The 19,365-nt window shown below is 53.2% G+C and overlaps 1 protein-coding gene across 9 annotated transcripts; it reads left to right on the top strand.

The window, feature by feature from the left end:
- The first annotated feature begins 780 nt into the window (after positions 1-780).
- On the top strand, positions 781-18,717 carry KCNIP2 (potassium voltage-gated channel interacting protein 2). Of its 9 annotated transcripts, XR_004301691.1 has the most exons (11): positions 781-1,109; positions 13,770-13,865; positions 14,775-14,828; positions 15,486-15,610; positions 15,991-16,060; positions 16,231-16,301; positions 16,433-16,540; positions 16,726-16,830; positions 16,968-17,030; positions 17,338-17,467; positions 18,278-18,359. XR_004301691.1 is itself a non-coding variant. In XM_032423340.1 (10 exons), the coding sequence occupies exons 1-10, from the start codon at positions 1,037-1,039 to the stop codon at positions 18,359-18,361; spliced, it is 849 nt and encodes a 282-aa protein (XP_032279231.1). In that variant the 5' UTR covers positions 781-1,036; the 3' UTR covers positions 18,362-18,717. The 9 variants fall into 9 exon arrangements, 8 of the variants coding, with proteins under 8 accessions (XP_032279231.1, XP_032279232.1, XP_032279233.1 ...); XM_032423340.1 differs by lacking the exon at positions 17,338-17,467 and having other exon boundaries at positions 18,278-18,717; XM_032423341.1 differs by having other exon boundaries at positions 17,338-18,717.
- Positions 18,718-19,365: the final 648 nt, after the last annotated feature.

Below are 19,365 nucleotides of genomic sequence, written 5' to 3'. Positions count from 1 at the left end.
ATTTCTTACCACTCTGTATCCTCACCTGGATCCCCCACACCATTCAGTGACTCCCCAAATCTTCTGGAAAACAGAAGGAATCTAGGACAGGGCAGGTCACAAGAGAGAAGGGCAGGAAAGTTGAAAGGGAAAAAGGAACAAAAGAATAAAGTCTTGAAAAACACCTGGTTCACTCTTTTCCTTTTCTTCCTGGTGGGCCAATGGGGGTCATTAGATCAGGGAAGAAGGTACCATCAGAGTGAATGTAGCCCAGGGACGGGTCTTGCAGTGGCTGAGAGTTGGAGTCTTTCTGAGAGAAGAGAAAACTGTAGTCCACTGGCCTGAGATGAGCCTGTTAGAGGCTGGGCTGATCTTTGCTCTGCATCCCTAACCCCCTCCTAGCAGGGTGGACACTGGCGGGGCGCCACAGAGACCCATACATGGGAGGAGAACAATAGAGAAGATAGGGGTTGACATGGAGACTGACCTGAACAGGACACACAGACTTACCCTGGCTGGTGCTGATGGTGGGAGAAGGAGTGCCTTAAGAGTTGGGGTGGGGGGGGGCACGATTTCCTCACAGTGGGTCTTTTCTGGCCCTGCTCCCTCCTCCACCGCCAGGACCCATGGCTTCAGGTTTAGGGGGTAGTGTTGCTGGAGAACCAGTCTCCCTCCCCGCACTTCCCAGCTCACCCTTTCACCGGGTTCCTCCCCCGAGCTGCAAAGAGGAGGGGGCGGGGGGTAGGGGGAGCCAATCCCGGCAGCGCCAAAGGGGGGAGGCGGCGGTGACAGCCGCGGGGAGGGGGCGGGAGGAGAGAGGCGGCTTGGCTCTGGCTCCGTGCTTAGCTCTGCTCTGCCTCCGGCTCTGCGCTCACCTACTGCCCAAGCCTCCGGCTTCTGCCCCAGGACCCCCGGCGGGACCCCAGTCCATCCCAGACTCAGCCCCAGCTCAGACAGCGTGCAACGCCGCCAGGGGGCGCCGTGTGAGCGCCCTATCTTGGCCACCCGGCGCCCCCTCCCACGGCCCAGGCGGGACGGGACGGGGGCGCCGGGGGCCATGCGGGGCCAAGGCCGAAAGGAGAGTTTGTCCGATTCCCGGGACCTGGACGGATCCTATGACCAGCTCACAGGTGAGTCAGGGGCTCAAGGGTCGCGGGAGGGAGTGTAGATTCCATCCCCCCAGACCCTTAAGCCTATCTGACCCTGGCCAGGCCCTTACTCACACTCTACCCTATTCCCAGGCACCCTCCAGGCTGTTCCGGGCGGCAGGACACCGGGGTTCAAAGCCTTGGGTCCCGTGGGGAGCGGGGGAGACAGGCGGGCAGGTGGGGAGAGGCAGCAGGTGTGGGCGTGTGTGACACAAAGCTAGGAGAGTGTCTGGAGTGGGAGGTGTTACGTGCGTGAGCGCCTGTCATTCTTTGTGTGTGTCTGTGTGTATATGTGTGTGCGCCTCCCTCAGCTGGTTGCCATGTGCCCTAGGCTTGGTGATAGGGTGAGTGTGATTTTGTTGGCTGTGCAATTGTATGATCTTGTCAGATGTTTGAGGTTGTGTAGGACTCTGTTGTACTAATGAAGTTGTTTTGACCATGTGTCTCTGTTCTATGTGCAACTCTGTGCTTTGATTGTGTGATTCTGTATGCAGTGGCATGTGACAATCAGAATGTGTCAGGGCTTCACTTTATGGGGGTATGTGTCTTTGTAAGACTTTAATGACTGTGGCCCTCCTGGGGCAAGCATTTGTTAAAGTAGATTGTATTGTTTTGTGATTGTGAGACTATGCAGATTATACTGGCGTTTCATGCTGATTGTGTACTTTTATGTGGCAATGTCTGCAGTGGGGTTCTGTGAGTGTCTGTGACTCGTCTTACCCTTGCTTCCTCTCTGGTTTCCTGGTGTAGAAGGGGGCCTTTACCGCACACCACTGCTTCCCTGTGTTTCCCACAAATAGCCCAGGTGGACTCAAGGAGGGACTCTAGTGTCTGCCCAGCCTGGCTCCCAGGAACAGCACCTGGCCCTTATGGGGAGGTTTTGGTTAGTGTTTGGGTCATCGCCCCCCGCCCCCAAGAAAGTACTCAGATATCATTCTTTCAACTGAAGCTCCTTTAACCCTCAACAACCCTCTCAGAACTTCATCCAATCTGAAGGAAAACACTCCCTCTTGCTTCCCCTCCAGACCCAGAGATAGAAGCTCTTGGCCTGGAAGGTGCCGTGTGACCTTCCCAAACTACTTTGCTGCCCAGGTGTGCTCTGTCTCCCACAGTATGGAGTACATCTGCGCCCTCACATATTCCTGGGTTTGGTAGGCAGACCTACGTGTTTGTGTGGGTGACTGTGTCACCTTGTATACATTTCCATGTGTGTTTTCTGTCTCATTGTGCAGCCTGCCCAGGAACTCCAACAATGAATGGGAGGAGGGAAACTGTCTCCTGTGTCTGAAACAAGTTGGGGAGGTCGGGGGAGCCCATGATCCTTGTCTGTCCTGAGGGGAGTGAGGTTAAGTCTCCAGGATGGGGAAGAGAACGAGGATCTAATTGAGACACTTGAGAAAGTGTCTCCCCTACTCATTGACCCTGGGAAAGTCCTAGTTCCTATGCTGAGACTCCCAGAAGGGAGAGCCCTTTGGCTCAAGCAGGCCCCAGATGTGACCTAGATGTGGTTCAAACTGTGACGGAATCCAAAGGTCCAGCTCTGCCTTGACCTGTGTTCTCACCAACCCAGGATCCTTGGGAGTTTAAGGCCCCAAGGCGCTCATGAGCACCACATTAGTCAGTGTTTGCTTCCTGCTTTAATTGATTCTCCCCTTTAGTGGAACCATCCCCTCCCCACTTGGCTATTTGAAACAGAGACTGGGTGAAGGTGGGGAAGGAAGTACTTGTACTGCAAGGTGCAGGAATGAGCTTTCTATTACTTTTGCTCTCTGGGTCTCACTTTTCTCATCTCTAAAATGGAGAATACTACGTCTTGCCTGTCTGCCTCCCAAGGGAAATAGGTCAAATGTTGACAAGTGTCAAGAATGGTGTTCATCATCAGCATCCCCACTGTAGATAGCTCCACACACGACTTGGAAAGTAGAAATAGCACTACCAGGAGCTCTCCTTTCGAAGGAGGGCTTATCTTACAGCAGGAGACAATTGTGGTTGGGACTCCCCCTGATAAGGCGATAAGGTGCTGGGTGCCCGGAGACGCCGGAGTTGAAGCCCGAAGGGGAGTCGTTGTCCGAGGTGCTGAAGAGCCTTCTGGACGGATGTACTGCCATGCCTTCCTAGTTCCCAAAGTTCTTTCCCTGTGCAGGCGGGATTCCTGTGATGGACATGGGGGTGGTCTTTGGCTTCCGTCATTCTGGTCCATTAGGTTGACAGGGAGGGAGTCCTTAAGTCATCAAGGCATCCTGGGTATACACCCGATCATTTTCCTCCCCCACTCCTCCAGACTCAAAGCTGGGGGAGATTTTTTTTTTTTTTGGTGGGGGGTGGGGAGAATCTGAGCCCCACCCCGCCCAGATCTACCCCCTCTGGTCTTCCAAGCCTGGTAGGGCTACTTGGAAGTATGGCGTGGTGGGAAAAAGCAGCGATCAGTGGCAGTCCTGTCCAAGCCGGAAGCTTGGGGAAGATGAGGAGAGAGTTGGGATCTGGCTGGCCAAGGCCTGAACTCGGGTCCCTCTGCTCGTAAATATCGTTTCCCCAGTCTAGGGCGCCCCCATGTGGTCTTAGAGCAGCCATGCTTACGGAGCTGATTGCAAATGGGGATGTCGCCTCCAAATCAAGGGGCAAAATTTGCATGGAGTTTGGAGGTGACTCTCACCTAAATCATAAATGTAGGATTTTTAGCCAAAAATACAGGATCCCAGTCGGAGGAGTGGAACTATGTCTCTCCTGTAGGCTGTCCCGGCAGTTTGAAGCCGTCAGTGGGTCCTGAAAGGGTTTACTTTGGGTACAGCCTGATAAGAGTCCTGGAAAGGGTCGGGGCTGGGACTGAGGGGAGGAGAGCTTTTCCTTCATGCATTTGGCTGGCAGTCAGCATATGATGGGAGAATGTGAACCCACTGGAGCAAGACAGAGGGACACAAAACCGAAAGTTATGAGAGAAAGGGATTTGGAGCAGCCTCTTTTGCCACCCCACTACAATGTGCAGCTCCTCCTCCTTCCTCTTGCTCTCTCCCATTGGTTTAGGAAGTATGGAAGTGTGGGACGTTGCCATGACAACTATGTCCTCTTACCCCCCATGGCTTCTCCATGCCAAATTGGGAGGAGGAGGTGTGCGACAGGCAGAGAAGGAAGGGCTGAAGCGGGGCAATAAAGAGTAAGGTTCATTATCCCCTCCGCCAGCTCCTTTTTCACAACCCGTGGGTGCCTCCCCTCCCCACTAGAAAATCCAGAAAACATTCCCAAAGAAGGCTGTGAGAGAGTCCGCCCTCCCCTCCCCCACCCCGCCCAGTCTAGGAACTTTGAGGACGGGTGCTTCAGATGACGGGGCCAGGGTGCGTTTTCCCCCTTGCAGCCCAGAGGAGAGAGCGAGCGGAAGATTCTGGTCCTGCCGGTCCGGCCCTCCCGCGCCGCCCACGCAGGGCCCACTGGAGTGGGGGCGGAGACCCGACCTCCCCGGGCCTTGGGGGCGGAGCTTCGCCAGTGTGCTCTCCGCAGAACCATGAACCGATGCCCCCGCAGGTGCCGGAGCCCATTAGGGCAGGCAGCGAGATCCCTCTACCAGCTGGTGACTGGGTCGCTGTCGCCAGGTATGAGGAAGGGAGGAAGGGGCTGGACCCTTCAAAAAGTGAGTGAAGTGGGATAAGAACCTTACAGAGGTGGGGAGGGGAAGGGCCCCTCACAGAGATGGAGGGAGCAGGATCCCTCAAAGGAAAGGGTTTAAAGGGTAAGCTCCCTGACAGAGTGGAACTAGGGATAGGGTTTCTTATAGTGAAGGTGGAGGATAGGGGTCTTCAAAGAGGAGAGGATAGGGGGCATCATGGTCCCTCAAATGGTGGAGGAGGAGGCAGGGCTTCTGACTGAGGATAGAGGAGGGGGCCTTAAGCAGGTGGATGTAAGGGGTGAGGCCCCTTGCAGAGATAAAAGGAGGAAGCTTGCAGCAGAACAGGGAAAAGGCACAACCCTTTACTAAATTGCTTAGTTTAATGGGATCTTAAGATGACTGGGGTCAGTGTCCAGAAGGGAAAAATCCTGAGGTGGGACAGGACCAACATAAACTCAGCTAGTGAGTTCATGAATGATGGGATGAATAGACTTGCGTGGCATAAGGATTGTATGTCACCATTTTGTCTATCTCTGGGAGTCTGTACGAACAGGGTTATACATCACTCAGGTTGTAATCACTGGGTCTGTGCATCCTGGGGGTTGCATATCTTTGGGATTCTGTGACACTGAAACTGCATGTACCTGGGGTTCTATGCTTTAGAGTTGGGTTGAGGGTTCCTGAGTCACACTAAGTGAGTTGTGTAGTCTTCACAAGATTGTACCTTGGTGTGGGATGTGTCGAATTTATGACATGTGGATTGTGGATATCATATCATGGTACTGCTGAAATTTACGCACACCTCCACCTGGGTTTCCTTAGGGCAGCCTGGGCAAGGCCCACAGAACCTAGCATCACCTCTCCGCCGGGAGAGACCAAAACCACCTAGCCCCATGGCATTCTGGGATCTGTAGTTCTCTGGCTCTCTCCGTGGTAACCTCTTGAGCCTCTGGAGGCCTCTCCTTGCCATGTGTCCCCAGAAGGAGGGGAGTTGGGGCTGAGCTAGAGCCATGCTTAGCAGTCTCTTGGGGCGCATGCGTCCCTCAAGCCCCCCCCTGCTTGGACCTGTCTCCAGTGACAGATGGCTGGAGCCCAGCAGGGCCAGCTCTCAATCATAACAGGAATGACTTCCAGGCCCCAAAATAGCCCCAAAGCCTAGGGAGTTCATTAATCACCTAATGCAGCTGGGGGCTGCCGTGTCTTCTGGCCTGGCTGGGGATGGAATGGGGCTGGGGAACTGAGAGAAGAGCTCTGGGGTCTTCACTGGCTGGGGTCTTCACTGAGGGGTCAAGGACTGATGAAAGTGGTACAGCTACATAGGGTGGGTCCCCTCATAAGGCAGTATTATTCCAGGTTTGAACTGTGAGAGATAAACAACTAAATGTTAGGAGTATCTCTGCAGTGAGATTTGAGGGGCCTAAGGAGGGCCCACCTAATGCTTCAAGATAGTGTTCCCTTGAGCCCTCACTCTGCCTGAAGTGCTTCCATTAAGACTTCATTCCCTTGGGTGAAGAGCTAAGTGACACAGGGATGCTTAAGGACAGATCTGGGCAAGTTTCTCTTTGGGCCCTAGGACTTGAAAGGTCTCTCAGTGGGGAGGAAGGAGAGTCTGGAAAACAACTCACTCTTTCACTTACAGACCTTCCCACCAGGGCCCTGGTTGATTAAGAACCCCGAGTCCCTGTGAGGCTGGGTCAAGATCTCTGAATGTTGAGGGTGAGGGTGAGAGACAGAAGAGGAGGGTCCAGGGACAGGGCAACAGTCTACAAGGCTGTCAATCTCTCTATCTGTGAATCAGCAGCAGAGAACCAGAAGATGTGACTGTGCTGCCTCTTTCGTTCCAGATAGTCTGGCTTGGCATTCAAGGCTCTATGGAATCTGAGCCATTTTGGTCTTATCACTTACGGCTCTCCCAACACAAACTAAGCTACAGTCATCCAAGGTTCCTTGACCCCACACACATTGGAAGGACAGGCTGGCAGATCTTTGGTCCTGGTTTAAGTCTTGATCCATCCTTCTCCATCTGTGCTATCTTGGGAAAATCACTTCCCTGAGCCTCAATTCTTTCGTCTGCAAAATTGGTATACTACTACTCACTCTGACCATGTCAGCTGTAAACACAGGAGTAATAGACCCTACCTCTCAGTTTATTATGAGGACTAAGTGAGATGATATATGTAAAGTGTCCAGGACACAAAATGTGCTCAATAAATGTGGACCCCTTTGTTAAGGTAGACTGTTGACATTTAGCCATCTTTTAAGAACCAGCTCAAGAAATACCCTCTCCAAGTTTTCCCTGGCCTCCCAGTTAGAGAGCTTTTACAGTTAAATGAGCTTTTATAGCTCATTTTATGGCCTGCCTAGAACAGTTCCTACCACATAGTAGGCACATAACAAATATTTTTTGAATGAATAGAAGCCTTATAGTTCTCTCAGTGGGCTGTCTCTCCCTACCCAGTGGAAGCCAGAACCCTGTTTAGTTCACCTTTGTTCCACAGAGCCTGGCATTCAGTTTATATAAGTCCAATTTTTAAACATCTTTGCCCTTTAGGACCTTGGAATCTAGTTGAGGAAACAGGACTGATCCAGAAAGATCTGGGTTCAAATATGCATCCTCTCATCTTAGCTAGGTGACCTCAAGCAAGTCTCTTTATCTCTATGGACCTCGTTTACCTCATCAGTGAAATGGGCACAATACTATTCAGTCTACCTACCTCATAAGGTTGTCATGAGAAGCCATCAGGATAACAATGTTTGTGGAAATGCTTTGTTAATTAAGAGTTATAGAAATGTAAGGGGGAAGATGTTATGTTATTAATAATGTGCAAACACTTCACAGTTACTCTGTGCCAGGAGTTATTCTAACATCTTTCCATGTATTAATTCATTTACTCCTCCCAGCAACCATATGAGGTGGGAAACAGGCACACAGAGGTTAAGAACTTGCCCAGTTAATGGCAACTGACAAAACCAGGATTTGAATCCAGGGAATCTGGCCCTCTGGCCCACACTATTCCCTACCATGCTATGCTGCCTCCTTTTACTATTCCCACTTAATAACATTACAGAATTCAGTGCTAAGTTTTGAAGGCCCAACATTGAGTTCACTAGAAATTCAGGTAGTTGGGAGCCTGCTGAGGATTGGAGGTCCTGTCAGGTAAGAACTAGAGAACAGAAGGAGAACAGAAAGGAAGGCATTCATAGCAGGAGCAAAGGCACAGAGATAGCACCGAGTTTGACGTGTCTGGGGGACAGTGAGGAGGCCAAAGTGGCTGGAAAGAAAGGAATCTGCTGATGAGGGTAGGGGGAATTAAATGCCAGGTATGGAATTTGGACAGTGATAGGGAGATATTTGCTGGTTTCATCTGTAAATCTGTAACCTCTAAGGAGTGAGAAGCCAAAAGCAGTTCCTAGATTGACTTCTTCCTGGAGGAGGGGTGGAGGGGCAAGCAGAGGACCAAGCCAGCCTGTGGCATACCCTTCTTCCCATGCTTTCCACACTTTCCACAGATGTTGTGGCGTGGGGGATGAGGAAGGGGTAAAATAAGGTATGAGATGGACGCCTGACCCCCAGTGGTGGCCATGTAGAACTGCAGATCAGTGAACTTCAAATGAAGTCGTAGGGACAGTCCCACCCGGACTTTCACCCCACCGCTGGAGGTGAGACACACTCATCCCAGAGCTGGACAAGGGAGAGGGCTCCCTCTGGGGTCAGTCCCCCTAAACTGGGCCTCCTGAGTGGGCAAGCTGGCTAAGAAGGGAGCCAGTGTAGTGTGACAATTTAGAGCACAGGCTCAGGGTCAAACTGGGTTAAAACTGAGGCTCTGACTCTTACTGATCTTGGTGATTTTCTTAACTTCCTTTTGCCTTAGTCTTACCAGCTGTAATGTGGAGGTAATGGTACTTCCTTCATAGGTTTATTATGAAAATTAAATGTGATCATGTCTGGGGGCACCTGCAGGGCTCAGTTGGAAGAACATGTGACCCTTGGTCTCGGGGTTGTAGGTTCGAGCCCCACGTTGGGTGTAGGGATTACTTAAAAAATAAAATCTTAGAGGCGCCTGGGTGGCTCAGTCGTTAAGCATCTGCCTTCAGCTCAGGTCATGATCCCAGGGTCCTGGGGTCGAGCCCCACGTCGGGCTCCCTGCTCGGCGGAGAGCCTGCTTCTCCCTCTCCCTCTGCCTGCTGCTCTGCCTACTTGTGCTCTCTCTCTGTCAAATAAATAAATAAAATCTTAAATAAATAAATAAATAAAATTTTAAAAAATAAAATCTTTAAAAAAATGTGAGAGAAGGGCACGTGATGTAATGAGCATTGGGTGTTATATGCAACTGATGAATCACTAAATTCTACCCCTGAAACTAATAATACACTATATGTTAGCTAAATTGAATTTAAATTAAAAATTTAAAAAAACATGATCATGTCTGTAAGCACATAGCGTGTGTTACCTAGCACACAGTGTGTGCTCAGTCAGTGTTTGCCAGCACCGTAGTTCAGAGGCTCACTGGCTCTGCGAGCCCTCCCCCCCCACCCCTACAAACACGCACACCCACACAGGCACATACACACCACCCCCACCACCACCACCACTGACGGGGAGCTGGGAAGATGGGGGAGGGGCTCCGGGAATGCTCCAGGGGGTGAGGGTAGGTGGTTTCCTTGGAGGGTTCAGATTTCCCTCCTCCTCTGGGCTTCTCCATCAGCTCCGTAACAGTTTTCAAGGAGCAGGCAAGGCTTTGGCAGATCCTGGCTGAGAGGAAGGGAGGAGCTCACTCTCTTCTCTCCCAAGGAATTTGAATCTGTGGGGCCCAGAGGTAGCCACAATAAGTCCCCTCCCCAGGGGGTCACGATAAGGCTAAGCAGCCTTGTTCCTGCCCAGGCTATTGGACCTAATCCTCCTTCCCTTGGGCCTCAGTTTCCCCATCTGTGGCCTGTGGAAAGAGAGTGCTTCCCGCCTCACAGTCTCCATGGCAACCACGATCGATGTTGGCGGTGTCCTCCTGGCTGGAGAGGTCACTGCCTTCCCCCCGCTTATATTCTCATACAGCTCCACGCAGATACAATTACACAATCGCTGTAGACCCATACTCCTAATATAGGACACATCTGTACTAGCAGTCTTCAGACCTACACCCACGTACCCCTCATACCCCATACACACTCAAATACTCCAGGGCACGCACACACACATACCATGGACAGCCAGGTCACTTACCCATATAGACAAGACACACACCTAATAGACAACACACGATCATGTGTAAACCACACACACAGACACACGTAAGAGGAGAAACACCTACTCTCCCTACAGTCAGACACAGGAATGCACACAAGAAAACACTTATATTCTGCCACATACATCTATTACTTATACACGTGCAGCTCATAGTTTCCCTCATACACACACATACACTGCCCTTCCCTGCCCTCTCCCTCAGCATAGCTCCTCCCTCTGCCCCCTCCCTTTGGCAGAGTAGCCCCAAGGTGTCTGGGGGAAGCTATCCTCAGGGACAGAGGCAGGTCACTGCCTTCCTCCTCTGGCCTGGCCTGTTCTGGCCCATATCCTTCTCGCCAAGGGCTCCTGAGATGCCAGTCTGTAGGCTGAACTGGCCCCGTAAAGAGGAAGAGGCCGTGGCTGGGAGGCGTGTGGGGCAGAGGCGGGGTGAGGGGGCGGGGGAGGGAGGAGATGCTGGGAGGGAGAGGGGGAGGGAGGCTGCAGGCGGTCCCTACACGGGCTGGGGAGCCTGAGGGGGAGGTGGTGTGAGGAGGGCTGCCAGTGTGTCTGAGCCTCAGCTGGTGGGGGCCATGCCCCAGGCCCACGATGAACCTGGAAGGGCTGGAGATGGTTGCTGTGCTTGTGGTCCTCGCTCTGTTTGTCAAGGTCCTGGAGCAGTTTGGCCTTTTTGAGCCTGTCTCCTTGGAAGGTAACCCAGGTGTCTGGCTGTGTCTGGGCTGCTGACTGGAGGAGCAACCGCCCGCAGCGCTGGGGAGGGCGTCACTCTGCTTTTATGACTGGGGGCAGGGGTAAACATGTTAGTGATGGAACAAGGCTTCTGGGGGAGGTGTGGAGGGGTGCTTGGGGAACAGGACATCTGAGAGAGCCAAAGAGGGAAATTCAAGGAGTGGGACTGGGGTAGGGGCTTCTAGGGGAGGTGAGGAGGGAATCTGGGGGCTGGGTGTCTGAGGGAGGTGAAGAGAGAGGGCCAGGGGCCAGGGTGTTTTGGGGGGGTGATGAGGGGCACAGCATGGGAGGACTGGGGTATGGAGATGAGGGGAATCTATCAGTATGAGGAGAGGTCTGGAAACAGGCAGGGCTATCAGGAGTAGAGGAAGGAGGTTCCAGGGATCCTGAGATAACGCCAGACTTCTGGGGAGTCCCTTTGGGGCCAGGGGCCCACCATGGCTCTGAAGACGTGTGTGACTCTCCACACCTCCATCCTTGCAGGTGTAGGTTACAGAGTGTGCGTGGACTCCGTGTGAGAGATAGAGGGGGTGTGACCATGGGTTCATCTGTGTGAAAAAGGACAAAGTGTGTGACTGGGTGAGACTTTGTATGTGACAGGGATGTGATTTAATGTGTCAGAAGGAAAGGGTATGTGGCTTTGTGAGATGGTGAATATGACTGCCTGAGGGGGACAGGTTGTGTGGCTGGGCCCCTTTGGGTACTGGATTGTGTGTGTGGCTGTTCCCAGAGTTCCCTGAGGAAATAGCAGCTCCATACTCAAGGCTTGGGATGGGGGTGGGTTCAGGAGGGACACAAGTGGGAACACTGTGAATGAGACATTTATAGATCAGCTCTGGCAGGAGGGGGAGGGGTAGAACAGATCAGGGACCTTGCTTCCCAGGCCCCCTTGCCCTCCCAGTTTGTCTCAGGATCTCCAGGTCCTGGGCATTGGGAATGAGAAATCAATTGTCCACATCACCCCAAAGTCGAGTGGAGAGAGTGATATTGGAGATACAGAGGGGAGCATGTTCTGCCTCCCCTGAGAGATTTGGCCTCTCCCTCCTCTTCACACCAAGAATTGTGCAGCTCCATAGCACAGCTATTCTCTAGTTCCACCAGGGACAGGAAAATAGGCAAGAACCGTGATAGGAGGGTTATAGGGTAGACACCGGGGAGAACTGAAAAGATGTGAAGGGAGCTGGAGACAAGAGAAAGGGCCAATGAATTGCCTGCTCTAGGGTTCAGTAAGAGCAGGAAACCCCCAACTCACCTTCCATCCTCTGCTGCATTTATCGGAGCGGGGTGGGGAGCAGGTTGGTCCTAGATGAACTAGGGCTCATCCAATCCTGAAACGATGAAGTCCATTTGGCTCTGACGTGCCATGCCCTTTAGACTGTTTGGTGGGAAGAGGGGTCATCCAGGAAACCCAGGTGTTCTGTAGGCTGAAGGCAGCCCTTTCCCTTCCCACCTTTCAGGGGAGCCTAGAGGAAACGGAGTCCTGGGAGCAGGGAGGGGACCAGGGAAGGGGGGGAAGTGTGAAGACGGGGAGGTTGGGAGAGGCGGGGGTGCCGTCCCCCTCCCCCCGCCCTTCCCAGTCCAGCTGCGACCACACCACCGGAGGCCCCAGACGCAATCCGGCTTCGGGAAACCAAAGTCGGGGCTAATGGAGCCCTGGGCTGGGGGCCAGGCCGCCATCGATCCCCTACTCGGCCCATGGTCTCCCTCCTACCTCTCCATAGCTCTGCGGGGGGAGGGGAAGAAAGGAAGTATCGGAGGGGGAGGCGTTGACTTTAAGCAGTTACCTCCTGGGAGTAGGGCCGGGTCCTGAAGGGTGGAGCCTGGTTTGGGGGGGCGGGGCCTGCGTGGGAGCTGGGATGCCCTAGTAACCTACAACCCAAGGAAGTTGGGCCCCTCCAGGAATGGACTGAGCAGTGTGCTAGGGCCCTGTGGACTCTGGTCCTGGAGTCTGGAGGTGGGTGCTGCGGGAGACAGGCACACCAACGCAGAGCCCTCCCTGGGATGCAATTAGAGCTGTAGGACACAGGTGTAAATAAGGGGAAGTGAGGGGAGCTGTGGTCAGTGGCTCTGGATAGCCCCACATTACAAAAAGTACTCATCTCCAAGGTCTGTTATTGCTTCAAAGTTTGCTATCATGTCACCTTCAAAGACATGAGAGGGGACACACTTTTAGGGTGGGTGAGTTAGCTGATGAGGAACTTTGTTCCACTGGTAGGGAGATTCCAGGTGCTCTGGGATGAGGGGTTATAGGAAGGAAAGGTGGGCAGAACAAACGGGTTCTGTTGGTGATGTGCAGTCTTAGGTAACTGGGCACCTAAGTCACAATATGATATGGGTATGTGTCGTGGTGACCTTGAGATGTGTCATAATGTTATAGGGTCACAGTGTATTATAGTGTGCTTAACACACCGTGTCATGATGTCCCATGTGTTTTTGTATGGTTTGATCATGCTGCATGTAAGATGGCCTATGTGGGTCCTCATATGTGTGTGTCGTTTTTCCTAGGCTACATTTGTATGTTTGTATTAAGGAATTCTATGTCAAAGTGTGTGTGTGCCTGTGTGTGTGCATGTGTTGGGGCCTGCTTGATTAGGCCATTGGGTTTGAGTGAGTTGCTGGGTATCAAGCTGTCCTTGTATGGCATCCATCACTGTGATTTATCATTCTATGTGTCACTGTACACGCTTGTCACTGTGTGTGTGAGAGAGAGAGAGAGAGAGACAGAGACAGAGAGGTGTTCCTACCCAGGCAGTCCTTGGGTTGGACGTCACCCTCAGACGTCCAGCTACAGCACCGGAGCCAAGGGCACTGGGTCAGCAGGCACTGAGGCCAGTGCCACCTCCCCTTGGTGGCCTCACTGTCCCCAACTGCGTCCCATTATACAAGATGCCTGAGTGGACTTTTTATGCCTGTGAAACCCACTGGGCTCCCCTAGCCCAGCCCCAGCTATTCTCACCATTCTCTTCCAGTCCTCTCCCAACACCCCTTCCCCTCAGGGTTGATTTGTGATGGTGGGGAGGGGAACGGAGGGATAGTAGAGGTTAATGTGCCTTCCTGGGGTCTTCTCTCTTCCCAGGCCACCCTCCAGGGCCCACTAAAAAAGCGCTGAAGCAGCGGTTCCTCAAGCTGCTGCCTTGCTGCGGGCCCCAGGCCCTGCCCTCAGTCAGTGAAAGCAAGTGCCTCTCCTGTGCTTCCGGGGGCGGGGCCCGTGTGTGTCGGGGTGTGACCAGTGTGACAGAAGCGGGCCTGCGTGTGTGTGTGTGTGCGTGTGCGTGCGCGCGCGTGACCGGTGGGGGTGGGTGGGCGCCGGTAGGTCCCAGTGTGGGGAGGGCGTAGCTTCAGTGCCAGGAGCAAGCGGAATGTGGGGCGTGGCCAGTTTGGGGGCGGGGCCCAAGTGTCTGTGGGCGTCACGGGTCAGCAAAATGAGTGAGCCCCGGGGTTTGGGCGTGGCCAGTGTGGCAGGGCTGAGGCCTGAGACTATGTGGGTATGGCCAATGTGGCCGGGCAAGACCAGTCTGCTGTGAGGTCTGTGCGTGGCTTAGTGTCTGCGACTGTGGCCGCCCGCTCTGTCCTGGGGAATGTTTTGGGCCCGGAGATGCATGTCGTCCCTGCCCTGACTGGATGGATGCAGGTGCCTACGATGGATCCCGTCTTCCTCCAGATGCCAGGACACTTGGGTTTTCTAGTCCCAGCCGGGCCCGAGCTGAGTGGCCTCACTTTGTCTCCAGGCCTGTTTCCTCAATTGGGCCTTGCCCACCCCATAGGATCATACTGAATTTTGCAAGCCACAGAGACCCATTTTGTAGTTATTTGAGAGTGTCATTGTGTTTGATTCCACTGGGTCCCTCATGCGGGTAGATTCGGGAAAATGACAGGCGTGAGTCCCACAAGCATGTGTGTGTGGGGTCTGTTTCGTGTGTGTCTGTGCTCGTTCATTATTTGTACCTCTGCGCGTGGGGCTGGGTGTGTGTGCATTGTAACACGCAGGTCTGTGAGATTTGCTGTTGCGTGTGAGGGGCGAGGTGTGTGTCTGCAGTTGGCCGGGTCTTCCACTTTCTCGGTGACAGTTCGCTCCCTTCAGCATTAGCAGTCCCAGCTTCCCTCCGCCCCCACAGACCCCGCCCGCTGGACCCAGGTGACTTACTGTCCTGGTGGGGGCGGGGGCGGGGGCCTTCGGGAGCGTGGGGTGGGGGCACTTGCCTGGGGACTGGATGTTGGGAGCCTGGGGCAGGACTGAGATGGGGCCAGGGATGAAGCCTTAGCTAAGGTTTACTGGGAGCAGGGTAGGGGTGGGGTCTGGATGGGCTTGGCTGGAGCTGGGCGGGGCATGGCTCGAGCATGGCTGGGATAGGCGGGGATTGGCTGGAGAGAAGGATCTGGGCGGGGCAAGTGTGGGGCTGGGCGGATCTGAGTGGGTCAGGGAAGGCCCGGAGCCTGGACCCTCAGACGCTTCCTCTTGAACCTATTCTTTCTACTCCTCCCTTCCCGGGATGAAGATGGGGCTGGGGGCCTTCCCCTTCAACGAGGGCCAAGGGCCCGGGGGCCAGCGATGAGTTGGACCCCTGGCTCCAGGGCCAGGCCTGCCCATGGGCCCAGCCACCTGATAGACCTGGAAGCTGACCAGCGTCTTCTCCTTGCCTTGATATCCTCAGACCGGGGTCCAAGGAACTGGCAGGCTGGTCTCTGGTGTTGGAGATGGGGAGGATGGGTGGGTCGGTGGTTTTGAAGAGGGTTCGTGGAGGCCGGGCCTGAGGCGCGGCTGTTCCCCCCTCCCCACACTGCCCCCCTGCAGACAGCGTGGAGGATGAGTTTGAACTGTCCACGGTGTGTCACCGGCCAGAGGGTCTGGAGCAGCTGCAGGAGCAAACCAAGTTCACACGCAAGGAATTGCAAGTCCTGTACCGGGGCTTCAAGAATGTGAGTGCAAAGCAAGGCCAAACTGGGTGAGGGGCCGGGCCTATCTCGGACTTCTAAGATTGGCCTGGATGCTTTAGGAATGTGAGAGGGAAGGGGAGGAGGAGGGACCCCTCTTCCCCAGAGACCAAACTTCTAGCCCGAGGCTCCTGCCAATTTGAGGCAAGGTGGAGCCTGTAGACTGGCCTGCTGGTTAGTTCCATTTTTTTAAACTTGTGCACTGAGAAGTCTTGCCTTCCTTAAAAGAACTACATGGTGAGCCCCCCGAAGACAGGAAGCTTTTCCTTCTCTGGGAGCCTCTGGCATGGAGTAGGTGGTGGTTAGTAGAAGGGGGTTTTGTTTCTGCACTCCGTCTGGTTTCTAACTTTCCTCCTACCTCCCAGGAATGTCCCAGTGGAATTGTCAATGAGGAGAACTTCAAGCAGATTTACTCTCAGTTCTTTCCTCAAGGAGGTGAGGGGACAAGGCCTGAGAGGAAGCAGCTGTCCATCTCTAGGCTGAGTTGGGGAGAGGGTTCTGGAGGGGCTGGGAATGCCAAGTAATAAGAGGGGTTCGGGGAACCCCATAGAAGTAGGAAGTCCTCTCCTGTCTGAAAGCCAAACTTATCCACGCTTATCCTACAGACTCCAGCACATATGCCACTTTTCTCTTCAATGCCTTTGACACCAACCATGATGGCTCCGTCAGTTTTGAGGTGAGCTGGAGGAAGTGGGTCAGGGAGGCCTGCTTCTTGGGGCTTCAGGGCCAGGATCCACAAGCCAAACCCATATTGGGGATTGGGTAAAGGGTATCTGAAAATACAGTTCCCCCTTGTCTCCTTCCCAGGACTTTGTGGCTGGTTTGTCGGTGATTCTTCGGGGAACCATAGACGACAGACTAAACTGGGCCTTCAACTTGTATGACCTCAACAAAGATGGCTGCATCACCAAGGAGGTGTGGAGCAACTGAAGAGTTGGAGAGCTTTTATGTGTGGGGGGAGGTGCATAGGGCCCTAAGGAGGAAAATGTGACCCATGCATGCTTCACCAGCAAGGGGTGAGGTCTGCCCTAGGCTCTAGGCCTCCTGATTTGGAGGCTGGAGGCTCTGAGGAAGGATCCTTTTCTTTCTTGGCCTAACAGGAAATGCTTGATATCATGAAATCCATCTATGACATGATGGGCAAGTATACTTATCCTGCACTCCGAGAGGAGGCCCCAAGGGAGCACGTGGAGAGCTTCTTCCAGGTGCCTGGGACTGGGTAGGCTGGAGGGTCCTGGAGTGAAGGGAAGGAGGCAAGGTCCTGGCAGGGAACTTACCTGAGTTCTGCCTGCCTCTCTCCCGTCATCCCTCCTGTTCTCTCTACCTGACTACCTTTTTGCAGAAGATGGACAGGAACAAGGATGGCGTGGTGACCATTGAGGAATTCATTGAGTCTTGCCAAAAGGTACAGACCCCTGCCCTCCACATTTCCATGATCTGGACTCAGGGTCCAATTCAGTGATATAGGAGAAAGCTCCTTTGGGCAGAGTATCGTCTCCCTAACTTGCCCATACTCCCAAGTCCTGTTCCTCCACAACTCGGGGAGGCCTGTCCCTTCCCTACTTCAGATCTCTCTGGGTGTCTCCTTCCTTGCTGCCTCTCTCTGTCTCTGAATGTCCCCATTTCAGGTGAATGTCCCTCTCTGTGTCCCTGATAAGCTCTTTTTTATTTCTCTCTCTCTCCAATCTGCCTCTCCCCCACCATGGCTACAGGACGAGAACATCATGAGGTCCATGCAGCTCTTTGACAATGTCATCTAGCTCCCCAGGAAAGGGGGTCAGTTGTCCTGGGGGGACTATACTCTAGCCCTAGTCCAGGTGGAACTCACCCTTCTCTTCCCAGGTCTGTCCTCATCCTAGCTGGGCCCTGGGGGCTGTAGGAATCTAAGAGTCTGGGGATTCAGTGTTCCAGATTGCTGGAGCTAAAGGGGCCAGGGCATGGGCAGAGTGTATCTGTGGGGTGTTCCCAACTTCCAACAGCTCCCACCCCCTTCCTGCCTGACACTCAGTGCTGAGGGTACCCCCGCTATAGGAAATAAATGGTCTCCACCTTCCATCCCCACTCTAGAAACTACAACACTAGACAGAATGTCTCCAGCTATGGTGCTTTCCCTATCCCTGATCTCATATGCATTTCCTCTAAGATTTCCTTCTCAGAGAGTCTGTTCTGTCTATGGCACTGACTGGCCTTTCAGACCAGGGCCTTTGAGAGCCTTATAGGAGGAGGGACAAGAATGGAGAGGGAGAAATCTTAGGCCTGAGCCAGGTGGTTAGGTCATAGGTGGCTGGGGTAGAGTGCAGAAAGGCCTGGAGATTGTCAGTGACAGCTCAGGCATGCCAGACTATAGCTCTGAGCTCCATAGGTCTACCACCCCCAGGCTATCAGAATTTGGGTTCCAGGCCCTTCAGAAGACTCTGTCTCCTTGGAAATGCCCCAGAAATTTCCATACTCTCCTCAGTATTCCAGGAGAGCCTGGGATCCTGATGTCTGGCTCATGCCTGGAATTCCTTCCTCTCCTTCCTTCCTGTTTGTGTGGGTGGTGGCAGCAGCAGGGGAATATGGGTGGGAGATGTCCCAGCTGATACCTGCCAAAGTTTCAGGCTACCCTGTCTGAAGGCTACAACTTAAGTTTTCATTTGCCATTTCTTCTAGACTTGGAGGCATGGAATGAGTCAGGGACCATCCAGTGGATGCCTTAGAAGAAAGGGGAAGGAGGGAGGCAGGCATAGCATCTGAACCCTGTGAGGGGGGGCATTCACTAGAATCTTTGATCTACCCAGGCTCTATTCCAACCCCCCACATAGTCTCCTCAATTCCTACTTAGGGTCTTCTTTTGCTCTATTCAGTCTACCCAGAGATGCCCCCGTACACACCTAGAAGGCAGAGACCACTCTTGCCATGCTGCCACCCTTTAATATACCTGCTCGTTCCATTTAGCTCACCCTCCCAGTCAGTCAGGATCTGAGGGGAAGGGCCCCGAGGGAGCCCCCTTTCCCATCAGAACACTGTTGACTGCTTTGCATTTTTGGCTCCTCTGTATATTTTGTAAAATAAAAAAATACACCAACCCAATAAAACACAATGGCTATGCACAGGCTGCTGTCTCTGCCTTTTTGTCCCTCCTGCTCCACACATACCTCACAACACTAATTCCTGTACCTACAATAGCCTTTTAGATTCCAAAGAAAGTGCCTCTCTTTTCCATAGCATAGCCAACCCTTGGCAGGAAATTGAGACACAGGTTCTGGAAGGGTTGGAAACCTACCTGACCTCAGAGAGGTCCCCATGTGAATCTCTCTCCCACATCCTTAGAGGAGATGAGAGACAGGGTATTAATATCCCAAAGATTATGCCAAACCAGCTGTCTTTTGGCTAGACATTCTTACAAGTTGAATCAAAAATTTCTAATTTACAGACATCTTAGTTAACCTCGAAGTGCTTTCTTTGGAGGGGGGATTCCCTTTAGTTTCTAAAGAAAGTTCCTTTGTGTAAACATCCCAACCTTGCCTCCAATATGGACATAGTTTGTGTCTATACTCCAGCCAAGAATGAGGAGGGATCAGATGGGGTGGACCGAGGCACCATGGAGCAAGTGACACAAAGGATAATAGAGACTTCCTATGTGGAATGGCTGCCTTTCTTTGTTCTGTTTCTGGAGAGGGGCCACCAGTGGTAGGTTCATCCCATCCTTTCTCTAGGGCACCATTATATGGTGACTAAGCTTCACCATCCATAGAAGG

This window comes from Phoca vitulina, unplaced genomic scaffold, assembly GCF_004348235.1.
Source record: "Phoca vitulina isolate PV1807 unplaced genomic scaffold, GSC_HSeal_1.0 scaffold28, whole genome shotgun sequence".
Classification (NCBI taxonomy): domain Eukaryota; kingdom Metazoa; phylum Chordata; class Mammalia; order Carnivora; family Phocidae; genus Phoca; species Phoca vitulina.
The sequence above is the reverse complement of the archived record's forward strand: the minus strand, read 5'-3'. Positions and strand labels throughout refer to the sequence as shown.

Coding starts and splice junctions, on each gene's coding strand:
- KCNIP2 (XM_032423340.1), top strand. CDS start 1,037: ATGCGGGGCCAAGGCCGAAAGGAGAGTTTGTCCGATTCCCGGGACCTG. Junction 14,829..15,485: donor ACCCCGCCCGCTGGACCCAG/GTGACTTACTGT, acceptor GCCCCCCTGCAG/ACAGCGTGGAGGATGAGTTT. Junction 16,831..16,967: donor ACGTGGAGAGCTTCTTCCAG/GTGCCTGGGACT, acceptor ACCTTTTTGCAG/AAGATGGACAGGAACAAGGA.